At 39.1% G+C, this 12,825-nt stretch overlaps 1 protein-coding gene and 1 long non-coding RNA gene across 2 annotated transcripts; one reads left to right on the top strand and one right to left on the bottom strand.

Annotated features, from left to right (window-relative positions):
• On the bottom strand, positions 1-10,327 carry LOC126043001 (lipase member M-like). Its single transcript, XM_049810842.1, is given in 12 exon segments — positions 1-234; positions 1,420-1,491; positions 3,051-3,122; positions 4,201-4,347; positions 4,907-5,043; positions 5,787-5,896; positions 6,624-6,786; positions 6,789-6,824; positions 7,539-7,586; positions 7,589-7,652; positions 8,777-8,884; positions 10,307-10,327. Coding segments are annotated over 12 exon segments (1,212 nt in total).
• Positions 3,692-4,890, top strand: LOC126043006 (uncharacterized). The gene is made up of 3 exons (XR_007507321.1): positions 3,692-3,832; positions 4,219-4,362; positions 4,655-4,890. It is a non-coding gene; the product is annotated as an uncharacterized LOC126043006 (long non-coding RNA).
• Positions 10,328-12,825: the final 2,498 nt, after the last annotated feature.

Genomic DNA, 12,825 nt, shown 5'->3' with positions numbered 1-12,825 from the left:
TTAAGGATACTTACGCATCAGATCAATAATTTCATTGTACATGTGCAAAGGTGCATCCACTTCCCAGATGAAATCCAGGTGTACCCATTCAGGAACCTGCTTGTGATAGATAAGCCTCTTAATCTGAGACAGTAAAATGGCTGCATCCTTGGGATCTGCAAGCAAGTCTTGTTCCCCAGTCCATACTGCAGTTGGTACAGTCATCTCTTCTATGTTGTAGACAGGAGGAGTAGCCTGGAAAACATAAAGCAGTACAGGAATGAATGTCCAGGAAAGCGCAGCAACCTTTAAACATGCATTTGGGGTTTTCTTCTGTCGCTGTTCGACGTAGAGGTGCCTAAACCAAACATGAAGGAAGTCACTTTGCTTTCCTTTTCTGTCTGTGCTTGCAGGTGTGACCCATCTGATAGCACAGCCAAAGGAAAAATGCCTCCTGAGTTGACAAAGAATTACTGTTGGGTCTTTGCCCTCTCAGAGGAATTCATAGGGCAGGAACATGGAACAAGACAGAAAATGTCAGGATGGCTCTGGATAAACCCCCATCTTGGTCCTTTTGGAGTACTGGTCAGCCACAGAAGACATATATGGTCTAGTTAGGAAACATAGGACAAGGATGAAAAGGAGCATGGAGTGGCTTCTGTAGGAGAAAAGTAGCTTAGGACTCCTGAGTTTGGAAAACAGAAGCCAGAGCAGGGATAGGAGACAGGCTTATACAATCACAAATGGTATGAAGACAGAGCACAGGAAGTAATTATCCCATTACTTCTCATAGCACAAAACCTAGAAGGCATCCAGTGACTTTCCAGGGGCAAGCAAATTCAAGACAAACTAAAGGAAGTTGCATTTCATGCAAGCCATTATTAAAACATGTAACTCATAATGATAGGCTGCAGTGGAGACCTAAAGAGTAGGAAGGTCAAGGATGGGATTAGAGTCTTGAATGGAGGAGAGGTTCCTCAGGGACTTCTTGAGGACAAAGTTCTTTTGTCTCTGGCTGACAGAATCTAGGGTTAGCTACTAGCTCTCCAGTTGCCCTCTTACTAATAATATTTCCCTGAACTCTCGTACACTGGCAACTGTTTCAATCACATTAGTAGGCAAGATGCCTCTTTGGTCTTATCTGCTAGATGTACTGCTCTTTTTCAAAATTCATTTTCTATCTTTCTTGCCCTTACTTACTCTTATTCTTATTGACCATTTAATTGAAAAGTTTTGGTCTTCCCTTCTCTCTCTTTTTAATTTCTAAAATTTATTATTGCCATTAGTGCTGCCTGCTTTCTCTGTTGAGTTCCAAACTGGAAAGTAGTAATACTTTCATCTAGTTGTATTCTGAAAATGTGTCTCCTACTACATCCTTGCTCTCTTCCTGTGTGCTTCTGTGTTGTCCAAGGGTGATAATACTGTTTCACCAAAATATACCTGTTGGTATTTTCCCATGTTCTTCTTTGAACTGCCCCAGTCATAAGCTTGTAACTTCCCTGAATGGGCCTCCTAAAAGGATGAACAAGAAAAGGGTAGTTACAAAGCCATCATTCAGGAAGCTTGTGGGTTCTTCCCTGCTGAGCCTCTGACTCCCATCTAAAGGCTCAGTGGAAGTTCTTCTAAGCGCTACAAAAGGGCCAACAGTTAATTAATTGAAAGTCTCAATCAGTGAAAAGGAGTCAAATGTTTTTGTCAGAACCAAGAAAATTGTGGCTCCTGCAGAAAGACCCAGGGATGCCCTCGTAGGCAATTTGTTCTAGTTTGTAAAATTGCTATTGACAACTGACTCCAGGAAGTTCCCCTCCCTGCTGCTGCTGTGTCTTCTTCTGACAGCCATGTTGCCATCACTCAGCTCTGTGAGTGGCTCCTTATGTTTCCTCTTCCCTCTCTGGTTTGAATACAGAAGTCACCATTTCTAGTTCTTCCCTTGTTCTCCTTGTCTTTCCCTGCAGCAGGGGTTGTTACTACTGTGAGAGAGACCATCAATGGGTCTTAATATTGAAGGTAAGGTGTCTGTTAACTCCTTTAATAGTAATAACAGCAATGACAACAAAGGCTTAGGAGTAGTACTCCTGCATGTTTGTACTTTCCAGTCTGTGCCGAGGTGCTGCATTAAACCTGAGCCAATTTGCAGAGCTCCCCCCACTGTGCCTTTGTAACTTTTTCTTTACACTTGTAGGCCATGGCTACAAACCCAACTCAATCAAATCTAATGTTTTGTGTAAATTCACAGCCAGAAGTATTGTTTGATTTTCAGTAAATGCCTGCACAGATGTCACTTACACATATCGATGTGTTTGCTGTACTGAAAAACGCATTAACACTCTCGCAAGCTCACTGTGCTCACAGCTGCTTCCTGCTCTGCTCCAGAGCCTGCAGTGCTGCCAGGAAACCTGCCTTGCATGCAGCAGCTTCTGTGACTGAGCCCAGACTTCACGAATCCTGAAAGTGTGAGCCCAAAGACAGAAAGGCAACTTCCATCAGCACTGCTGCTGAGGATGTACTGTGATAGTACCTTGTAAGGAAGGGATATAACGAGCCTACTAAACGAAGGGTTTATTATTTATAGTTCTACTGCTGTCCTGACACTGAGACCTTTGAAAGCAAGAGATGGAAATACAAGGGCTTTTACTAGTAATATTTGGTATTTTACAAAGCAGCCTATGTCTTACTCATTTCTTGACTGCACATTGGAAACATAACTAATTTCTCAAGGTGAGCTCTTTACAGAACTGTGGACATAATATATAAAAGGTACTGGATATACAATAAGAAGAGTGATATATATATATCTGCACACACAGCGTCCAGCATACATGTTTTTACACAAATACAGCATTTCATTCTTGGCTTCAAATGTGCCTATGTATCGCATAGGGTATTTCTATACTGCTGGCAAAAGAAGGGTCAATGAAAAATAGTGTTTTGAATTGAGATTTCAATTGTAAAGAAGTTGCATGTGTTTCCAAGAAGTTAGCAATGGCTTCACAGCAGGATATCAGCTCTATCCACTCTACCTTTCAGCCAGAGGTGATTACCTATTTTTACTTCCAGGAGTTTACTAGTACCTGACTCCAGTGGACTATGTTCTGCACAGAAGTTCCAGTGGGGGTTTGTGCAATATACACATCGATTCTGTTCTGAAAGAAAATATTCAGTGGGTATTCTCTTCCTCCCTTCTATTCAGATGTACATCAAAACACCCGCCACATCAGTGTCATGTATCAATAAAACCAACAGAAATTGGAGTGGCATGATCGGAGACCCCCTCAGAGTTACTCCAGATGTGGCGATGTGTCAGGTTTGAAGTAGCACCGAAAGAACAACCCCCAATCAGAAAATTTTCCAGGTTGACTGAGAATCTAAAAGAGTCTCCAGGTGGAAAGGATAGAATAGAAAGTCAGCAATTTAGATCCCAGATTAGGTGTTTTTTTCAGGAGTCTGTAACAGATCCTATGTGAGAGAGGATTGCTGTTGGACAGAAAAACAAAAGGAACTGCAACTGCCTGAGGAATGCACAACTATTTGAAATAAAACACAACCTAATCCTGTGAGGGTTTCTTAACAATTTGCAGTGTGATGCTTCCTCAGAGAAGATGCTCTGAGGCATTTTTTGGAAAATGCTGGAGCAAAATCTTCATGCCCAGATGGTCTGGCCTACAGCTGTACATAGCATGAGGTGCCCAAGTATGTCTTAACCCCCAGTGTTTGCCAACTCTCTCCCAGGTACCCTGAGGTATCCTCTGTCTCTGAGCACATCCCTGATGATCCAAGGCTTAGAGGAGGAGGACGAAGGGGAATATGTGTGTTCCTTTCTCTGTTGCAAAGAGTTCCTGGAGACATGCAGCAGGTAGGGATTTTATTTCTTATTCCATGGTGTGCCAGCATACTGAAGATCTCCAACGAGACCAGTAGGCACAGTATGAACCAGGAGACATGCCCTAGGTGAGGTCTGGCAGAAGGCAGACTGCAGAGTTTTGGGGGCCTTTGAGCAGCTGTTGATTGTAGGGATGGTGCCAAGCGCTCTTCTGAGGAGTGAGGCAGTGGTCCCCTGCCAGCAATGGGGCAACCAGCAGATATTGCTGTCTGGTAGTGGGGATTTCTCCCTGCAATGTGATGCTGACTAATAGAAATTCAGGATTCACATCACAGGATAGAAGGCAAGTTCTGCGAGCAGAAGCTTAAACTCTCAGGAGAGCTGATAAGAGTTATACATACAATGTCAATGTTTTTCAGGTTACAGCCACTCAGACTGAGGAAGACACTTCTACAAAGCCTGGCAAAAGCTTGGTGGTTGCAGATGGGGACTATTAGCCTTCTTAGACATTCAGTTTGGGGAAGGAATTCTCTTTTGCCAAGCAAACCCTGTGAAAAACAAAGGTAACATTCATTTAAGAATGTACATTTGTACATTGTGGTGTCGTTTTTTAAAATTGTTTGTCCCCTGTTCCTTTCCTCCAGCACTTTCAGTGGTTCTCACTTGCTTTTTCTTCAGTTGCCAGATGAAGTTCCCACAAACAAGAAAGAAATTAAATGTTTTTCCATTGCATCAGCCTGCTCAGGCATTACTCAATTTGTGTTACATCAGTTTTAATGAAGAGATATGTTAAATGCTAACTTCAATTCATATTTTAGCTCTAACCTTGCACATCACTTGTGGCTTTGTCTACAGGAATCTTGGAAACCTTTGAGGATCTGCATCTCTGTACCTCTCTGGGTGACCTGTCCCAGTGCTGCACTATCGCCCTAGATAAAAAGTCTTTCTTAATGTCCAGTCTGAACTTCCAAAGGCTTCAGTCATAAGGTAAACCTAACCACATACAAATGAGTAGACTTCATAAGGCCCTATACTTTCTGTTTATCCATTTTAAGAGCTGAACAAACAAGTATATGGTTAAACAGTTGAAACCAAGATATCACATACCCTGAGCAACTTTTCGGGAAGGTAGAGGAGTTTTGTTGCTGGGCTTCTAGCATACTTAATAGTAGTGACAGGTGCCAATGCAAAATAGAGTTTGATTTTCTGAGCCAGCTCTGGCATTGTTGAAAATGCAGTGAAAGCTGACAAAACAAAAAAGAGTTAAGAAAATCATCATTTGTACATTAGACTGTTTTCGGTATTTATAAAAGTGACTGCAATTTCAAACCTACAAGCAACCTTGTTAGCTGATCAGAGACTATGGTTCAGCCCAGATTTGTGTGAAATCCCTCTTCTCCACGTGTAACCAGCTTATAGTTTTATTTCCCTGCTCAGAGAGAAATTTCTTTCTATATTTTGCCTTTGTAGATTTCTTCCAATCGCATTTAAACGTAAATGCATACTTCTGATGTACATTCATGCATTTCATATACTATTGGAAGGAACAGTTGTTTTTCTTCCAGTCAATCCAATTTCTTTTTCTTTTCTTTTTTTTTTTTTTTTTGTGTGTGTGTGTGTGCGCGTGTGTCCTTTCCAAACTGGCGAACTTCTCTTTCTGTACGCTCATTTTCCTGTTTCGTTTATTTTGGTCCACTGACCATCTGCTGTTGGACACACCCGTGCATCTTGTAAAGAAACAATTTGCATGGCCCAAACAATAATTTCCAGTATAATTCTAAGTCAACAGACTTACAGCAGCAGTGCATTTGGCCCATTATGTTTTACTGTATTTATAATAAATGAAAAATGCCCACATGCTGAAAACATCTTATCTTGTGTTTTTCAAACCTGCAAAGAGTTCATGAAAACCTCAGGTACATTCAGTATCTCAAATCATATTTTAGCCCTGTTTTCCTGAAAGATTAGTCTGTTGTGTGTAACTTACCGATGATAGTACCTTGTGAATAGCCAATATAGTACAACTTTTCCTGTCCTGTTTTCTCCACAATGAAATTTATTGCTGCTGGGAGATCAAACTTTGCCATCTCATCAAAACTGCAGGCAGGAGATTGAAAGAGAGGCATGCATAAATTAAAAAGCCATTTAAATTCACATTTTTATTACAGGCTTGTCAGCAAAGAATCAACATGAACCATTTAGTGAATTATTTAGCTATTTTAGGTTCTGTGTTTTTCCGGCACTGGATATGGAAGATACTACTCAAGGTGTTCTGGGGTATTTTCTCCCTTAACATCAACAGAAGGACTATAACTTCAAGAAGTATCAGGTTGAATTTTAACGGTCTACACAGACGGAACAGGTGGTGATACAGTAACAGAGATCTGTCCATGGAATCACATATTTTACATAATCTGGCGTTAAAGAAAAGGTCTGTTTTTAAATGTTCATTGAAATAAGTGCAAAAATTATTTACATTTTCTCCTTCTGTGATTTTAGTGTTATTGTAATATACAGACTAGTGTTTCTACATAGCCTCCAAAACTGCCTCCAGAACTGAGAAGTGGCTTGGATATGAGCTGTGCAGTTTCCTCTGAGTTGCTCTGCTGCTATATCTCTAGTTTGAAGAAACTTTTCTAGCAGTAATCAGAGGAAAGTAGTCTCCACCATTATTAAAGTTTACATGCATGTTTAGGGGCACCTCACCAAAAGTGAATGTAAAGAATGCTTTTTAAAATGTAGCATATGTAAATCCCTGATTTAGCCAGCTTAAATAAATATGTAAGGGTAGGCAATGGAAATGCCCTTCAATGGTTCAGTCTACCTGAAAGCCCAGAATTCATCTTGATCAATGGAATAATTCTGGTGTTCTCTGCACCAGCGATTCCCTCTGCTATTTCCCATCCAAACTTCAAAGCCAGCATCAGCTAGTATGAAGCCCAAGCAGTTGTTGGGCAGGTTTGTGACCCAGTTACTAGCATCTCCAATAATCCATGTTGGAGAAATACAGCAGGTTTCAAAGCTGAAAAGCAAATCAGAAACAAAACAACAATTTATAAAATTTCTTGATTTTCTGGTAGTTCAGGGACTTTACTGTCCCATATTCAATATTGGGATTTGTTCCTGTACCAACTTAAAGGGAGACATCTAATGATAGGAAAAAACCCTGTCCCTTTCTGTAAAGAGAGAAATTCTTCTAAGCTTCTGTAAGGATTTATGGAAAGATCTGCCTGACATCAGCAAAAACTGGCTTGGCACCCTCTGGTCATTGTTTGTATAGCTCTACCACATTAGCTTGAGATTATCAACACTGATATATAGAATGAAGGTGTGGGATTGTTTGCAGAGGTTTTCTTTACCCAAAATATGAATCAGTCACTGATATTAATGAGGTGTAAGCAAAAGCAAAGCAAAATTAGAAGCTGGAACATCTTTCTCAAAACAAGCTGATTAGGCAGATTACAGTCTTTACCCTATTTTTCTTTTTTTTTTTAACTTTTACTCATCATCTCTTATTGTGAGGATATATGCTTCATATTATAGTGGATTTTTATTATAAATAGGTATGCTTGACATAAATCATCTTGATTTTGCAGGCTGTTCAGGGAAGCCAGAATTCTCTACTAAAAATTCACTTGTGTATACAAGCTTTGATGGACATTTTACAAATACAAGGTATCTCTTTCCAGAATGTGCCCTATCTGGGCTGGTTTTGTCTCATGTTAAAGAACTGTATCTGGGTTTTCTTGATTCTGTGTACCATAAGGGATTCTGTTAATAGTAATATATAACCATCTTCTGTTGTCAATTCATTGTCTTCACAGGGGTACCCTTTGTAAGTAATAAGCTCATTCTAGAGGAGAAAGTACAAATCCATTAGCTTGCAGAAATCCATTTTATATATTATATGCATAACATGTTAGGGAGCAGATACAGCTGGGTATTTAGTCTACATATATTAAGCACCTGAATAAAGCAATATCAGATTGGATATTGTAACGCTGGATATTGTAAAACTACAACAGATTTCCTTCATTCTTCATGTTATATCCAGGATCAACTATTCAGTTAAAATCTGTTATAAAAAACCTGTGCTATACTATTGCCACATAATCACAAGCCCTTGCATTCTGGTGATATAAGAATCACTATAACCTCATAGCAGGAGCTTATGATTCCCACAGCTGAGATGAGGAGCTGCCTGAGCGCATGGTCCTGATCTGCTGCAATGAAAGGTGAAACCAGTTTATTCAAACTATCTTCAGAGAAATCCAGAGAGCTTCACAACTGTGCTTTTGTGAATGGCACATATGCAATGAGTACCACTGAAAAATCCACTACATTACGGAAGAAACAGGATTAGCCACTGCATAGCCAATCTTAAGCTCTGAAATAAATATTACTTTTAACCTGTAACATACAACCTGTTTTGGTACAAAAGAGGATTGGTTTTTGTAACTTGTACTCAGAGAATTACTCAATGTAATTTGTCATGCAAGACAGAAAACCCAAGATTTTAACAAGTGACTAAAGACATAAATAAGCTTGCTTGACAGGAGGTGCTCTTCTGAAAAGCTGGCCATTTTTGATCTATGCTGGTCATTCAAAAAAAGGAGAAAACATAAGCCACTAGTTTTTTAGAGTTGTCTGATGATGAAATGCTGACATTCCAAATGGTCATTCTTTCAGATAGAGGGATAGTGCCAGCAAACTGGTAACTGATATTTAAAAGGAAATTAACTCTGGAGATTTGCTAAGGAAAGGTGTTTGCCTTAATTTCTATCAAACATAAGATGTGCTGTTACACATACAGAAAGAAAAGAGTAGAAGAGAAAGCAGTAGTATATAGCATGATTAGTGAAGATGGATTAAATAAAGGCAGCTTATCTACCTTGTTATATTTCTAACACCTAGAAACCCCTCTGCTGTGAGACATGCATTCCTTCCATCCCCAGGTCACTCTACCGAGCAGCTTACAATATTCATAAATGCTTCGGGATCCACAGTTTTCCTCATTCTTCTGAGTTCTTCTGAATAAGTAATTCCCTGAAACAAATATGTCACAACAACAAACAGCCATATCTTCTCTCTGGATAAAACAGTATATTAATCTGTCAGTAGTCTTGCTCTGCACTTGTAATCCAGGCAGGTTCTGTACTTTTCTGGTGTGGGATGTGCTACTTCATACTGAATGGAGCTAGTATGGTACTCCCTAATTGTTAACTAAATGGAACAAAGCTGACTTTAAACACCTATTGAGAGAGTCTGGCAGCAATCTGGATTCTCTGCTAAGGTTTGGACCAGGACCTTGCTCTCGAGCAGGGCAAAAGTATCGGTGAATCCAAGGAAAAAAGCAAAGGTTTCAGAGCAATGGATTTCACTCATTCTTCTGAGAAGCAAGTCACTTACATTACCATGCCACACATTTGTTCTGCAGACTAATTAGGAAACATTTCTGGCTAACACTGGAGTTCTTGGGCAACTCGTAACTAAATCAATCATTGTCACAGTGAAGTTTTCAAAGTTGTTGGATAGTTAACTGAAAAAAAAAAGACAACTGAAAACAAATAAATTAAAATATTTATCATTTAATTAAGAACTTAGGAACCTAAATAAAGCACTTATTTATAGTTGCCTAGCATAATTTATACAAAAACTGATCAATGGCAAGATTTATCCATTCTATAGGATAAGGATTGAGAAAGGAAAAGAAAACTTTGCTAAATGTAATGCTAGGTAGAGCCTGAGTGCAGGGGCACCCAATTTTGTTGAGGAAATAAGGAACAAAACAACCCAACAGGAAACTAGCCTGCTTAGATGCACACATAGCAGCTCCACAGTCTGTGAACACCTACATACTCTTAGCTCAAAGAAAATGCAGAGTGCTTGAATTAACATTCTCTCTACACCACACAAAACCCTGGAGTCCATGTCTAAACCCCTGTTGTCCCAGTGATAGATCTCTAAGCTTAGACTGAATCAGCCAAAAAATTCATTGCATTTATTGTTTTCCCAGTCAAGAAGACTTTGTAAATTTTTTCCCAAATCATATGAATAGCTTAGTTTTTTCTTATCACAGAACAACAATTTATATTCTAACTTCCTAACACTCCATTCTGATATAATCTGTATCTTGAAAATACTTGGCCCCCTTTGTAGAAAAAGTAACAGACATTTTAAAACTTTTTTTTTTTACTGAGCTAGTCTCTTTTCTTTTGGTTGAAAGCTACTGCTATCTTATTCCCACTCTTGCCATTTTCCCATGCCTCTCCAGTTTTCCCAGAGTTACTTAAATTCAGGCTAGGTGCGTCAGGCTACTCGTCTTAGCAGAAAGGAATCTTTCAAGAAATAGGCATTCTTTCACCTATGTGAGTTACAAACAAAACAATGAAATATATTTGTTCTCAAATAATAAAGCAACTCCTCAAGCCAAGGTTTGATACCATCTTTTGCAGCACCCACAAAAGCCTTCACCAGTTTTGGGTCAGAGATGAAGTAAAGTGTTACCAATCTTGTGCCAGAAATCATGTGTTTGGCTGAGGGACTGAGATGACAGAAGAATGGAAACTCAATTCCTGGCTGTTTGGAAACAGTGCTGGATAAAGACAGCCGTGAAATGATGGTCATGCACTGTTTTTTCCCTAATCATGCAGCATCTTGACAATAAGCATCTATTTCTTTCCCATTCCTCATTTTTTCTGCTATCACTTTAGCTTTTCCCTAGGGTAGCACAAGAGAGAGGCGACTCCTTTTATTCTCCAACCTCATGCTTTTCATCTCCTTAGCCATCACAGCCATAACAAGGCTCTTCTTACTATCAGAGATTGCTGGATTTTTAAGGAGAATACCAGCCTCTGTGGAGTGGCAGAGCTGGATCAGGAATTTTGAAAACAAATATGTTCATAGATATACCTTGTCATACCTAATGAAATTGTCAATAAACCTGCAACGATTTTTCTCTTTTACTAACAACCTGCCAATTCCAGCTTCTCATGTTGTGTGGAAAGGATGGAAAGAACTCTGACTCTTTGATACTTCTATAGATGTTATTGCATGCATTTTTCTTTTATTCTTTCAATGCTCATGTTGCTGTTCTGTAATTCTACATTGTTGCAGGAGTGGTTTCAGGACATTTTCCTTTATTCCTATTTCACCTCTAAGGTGGACATACAATAAAATGGATATTCCCTAAATGAATAGTTATGTAGCTAGAATGCTTTTCCGTAATATGTATGGACTCAGGAAACATTGCCATAACAGCTGTTTGTCTCAGTGGTCTCAAGCATACTGGGAGTGGACAAATATTGCCCAGCAGTAGAAATTAGGTAGGTCTGAGTAGATTGTTAGGTCTTCAGGATAGTGACCTTTGTGAGGCTCTTCTTTTTGTGGAGTACAAGCATAATGCAGCCATGTTCCCTAACTGGTGTCCTAGCTATTACTATAATACAAACTTCGCAGAAGTATGATTGAGGATTTTATTATTTTTTTTTAAAACTTGGATATTCTGGTATATTCTGGTGGACTTTGCATTCTGCCTGTTACAGCTTGGTATTTTTAAGCCTTGAAACTAATTATTCTTTCTTGTTCAGTTCTGCACACTTGTTGCTCCAAAGATTCATTCTGTCTCACAGATACCATTCATCCACACAGAACAGATTAGCTTACACACCGAGATGAACATCTACCAAGGTTTTGAATCGGCTTTGATATTTCTATTTATATTATAGCCATACTTTCTTCTTGCAACACTGGCTCTGGTTAGGACCAGGATTATTTAATATATCCTCAGAAGTTATTCTCTTTAATATTTACAGACCAGAAAGAAATACAAAAGAAAATCTCAGGAGAAGACCTGCTCCTACAAGATTTGCTAGCAGGCCTTCAAAGAGAAGTATAAAGGTCCGAGTTCAGGTTCTGGCAGGGACTTAGGAGAGGAAATGATTTTCAAAGAGCTAGTTTAGAACATGGAATGTTTCTAAACATTGACTCTCCATATGGGGTGGGGTTTTTTTTTGAATGTTCTCTTTATTCCCTGTCATATACTTTAAGATCTTTCATCTTTCCTCTAAGAAAATGAGGTTTTCTCCTTTTTAAAATCTCAGTGTCTTTCAAAGCTCAACATGAATTTCACAAGTGAACTGTTTAAATATGTACTTGCCTTTAAATACCTCATGCTATTCTAACTCATTAAGAGGTGCTATTAACTCACTGTAAACAAAGCCAGCTTCATTCTTTAGTGTAAAACAATGCTTCATTGACAAAAAGAACTCAATAAAACAATAGTGAGTAAAAGGGCAATATATAAATGGCATAATACCATAAATAGCAAACTAGTGGATAAAGTTATTATTGCAGCTTATTGGCAACATGTGCTTGAAGTGTTTGAGATAGGGAAAGAAGATGAACAAGGGTGAGCGTTAGGCTGATTTTTTTTAAACACAGACATGCACACTCTGCTGTAAGCTGGCAGGTTTCACGGGAAGTTACACTACAAACAGGTTGTAGAATTCAGTGGAAATACTTAAAGGTCGAAATGTTACTGTCAGAGGTGTGGCTGCAGCTTCACAAATGTGGCCATATGCGAATGAACTTTAACCTGGTCAGTCTAGGCGCCCTTATATAAGTAAGTGCTTTTGTATAATTTGTTGACTATGTGGTGAGTTTATGCTCTTTGTTCTCCCCATTCCCTCCTGCCTCAGGAATTAAACCTGGCTCTGAAAGTGACTTAAGAATGGAAGATATTTGCAAGCAGCTGAATACAGCAGTTCTTCATGGATCAAATATGTCCTTTTGGCTTCTTCATCCAGCTATTGTATGTAGTTATCAGAAATATTTGGCTATTTTAAGTATGTTAAGGAGGGCTTTTAAAGGAAGGTATGCTTTACTGAGAGACAGACTTGTTTTTGTGCAAGTTGCCACCCAGTAGTCTCCAAGGGAACACACAGCAGCAAAAACAGAAGGAACCCCTCCATGCACTCATACGGCTTTAAAAATATTTCATGCCATAATGGTATAAGCAGTTGTTC

This window comes from Accipiter gentilis, chromosome 9 (genome assembly GCF_929443795.1).
Source record: "Accipiter gentilis chromosome 9, bAccGen1.1, whole genome shotgun sequence".
Lineage (NCBI taxonomy): Eukaryota > Metazoa > Chordata > Aves > Accipitriformes > Accipitridae > Astur > Astur gentilis.
The sequence above is the reverse complement of the archived record's forward strand: the minus strand, read 5'-3'. Positions and strand labels throughout refer to the sequence as shown.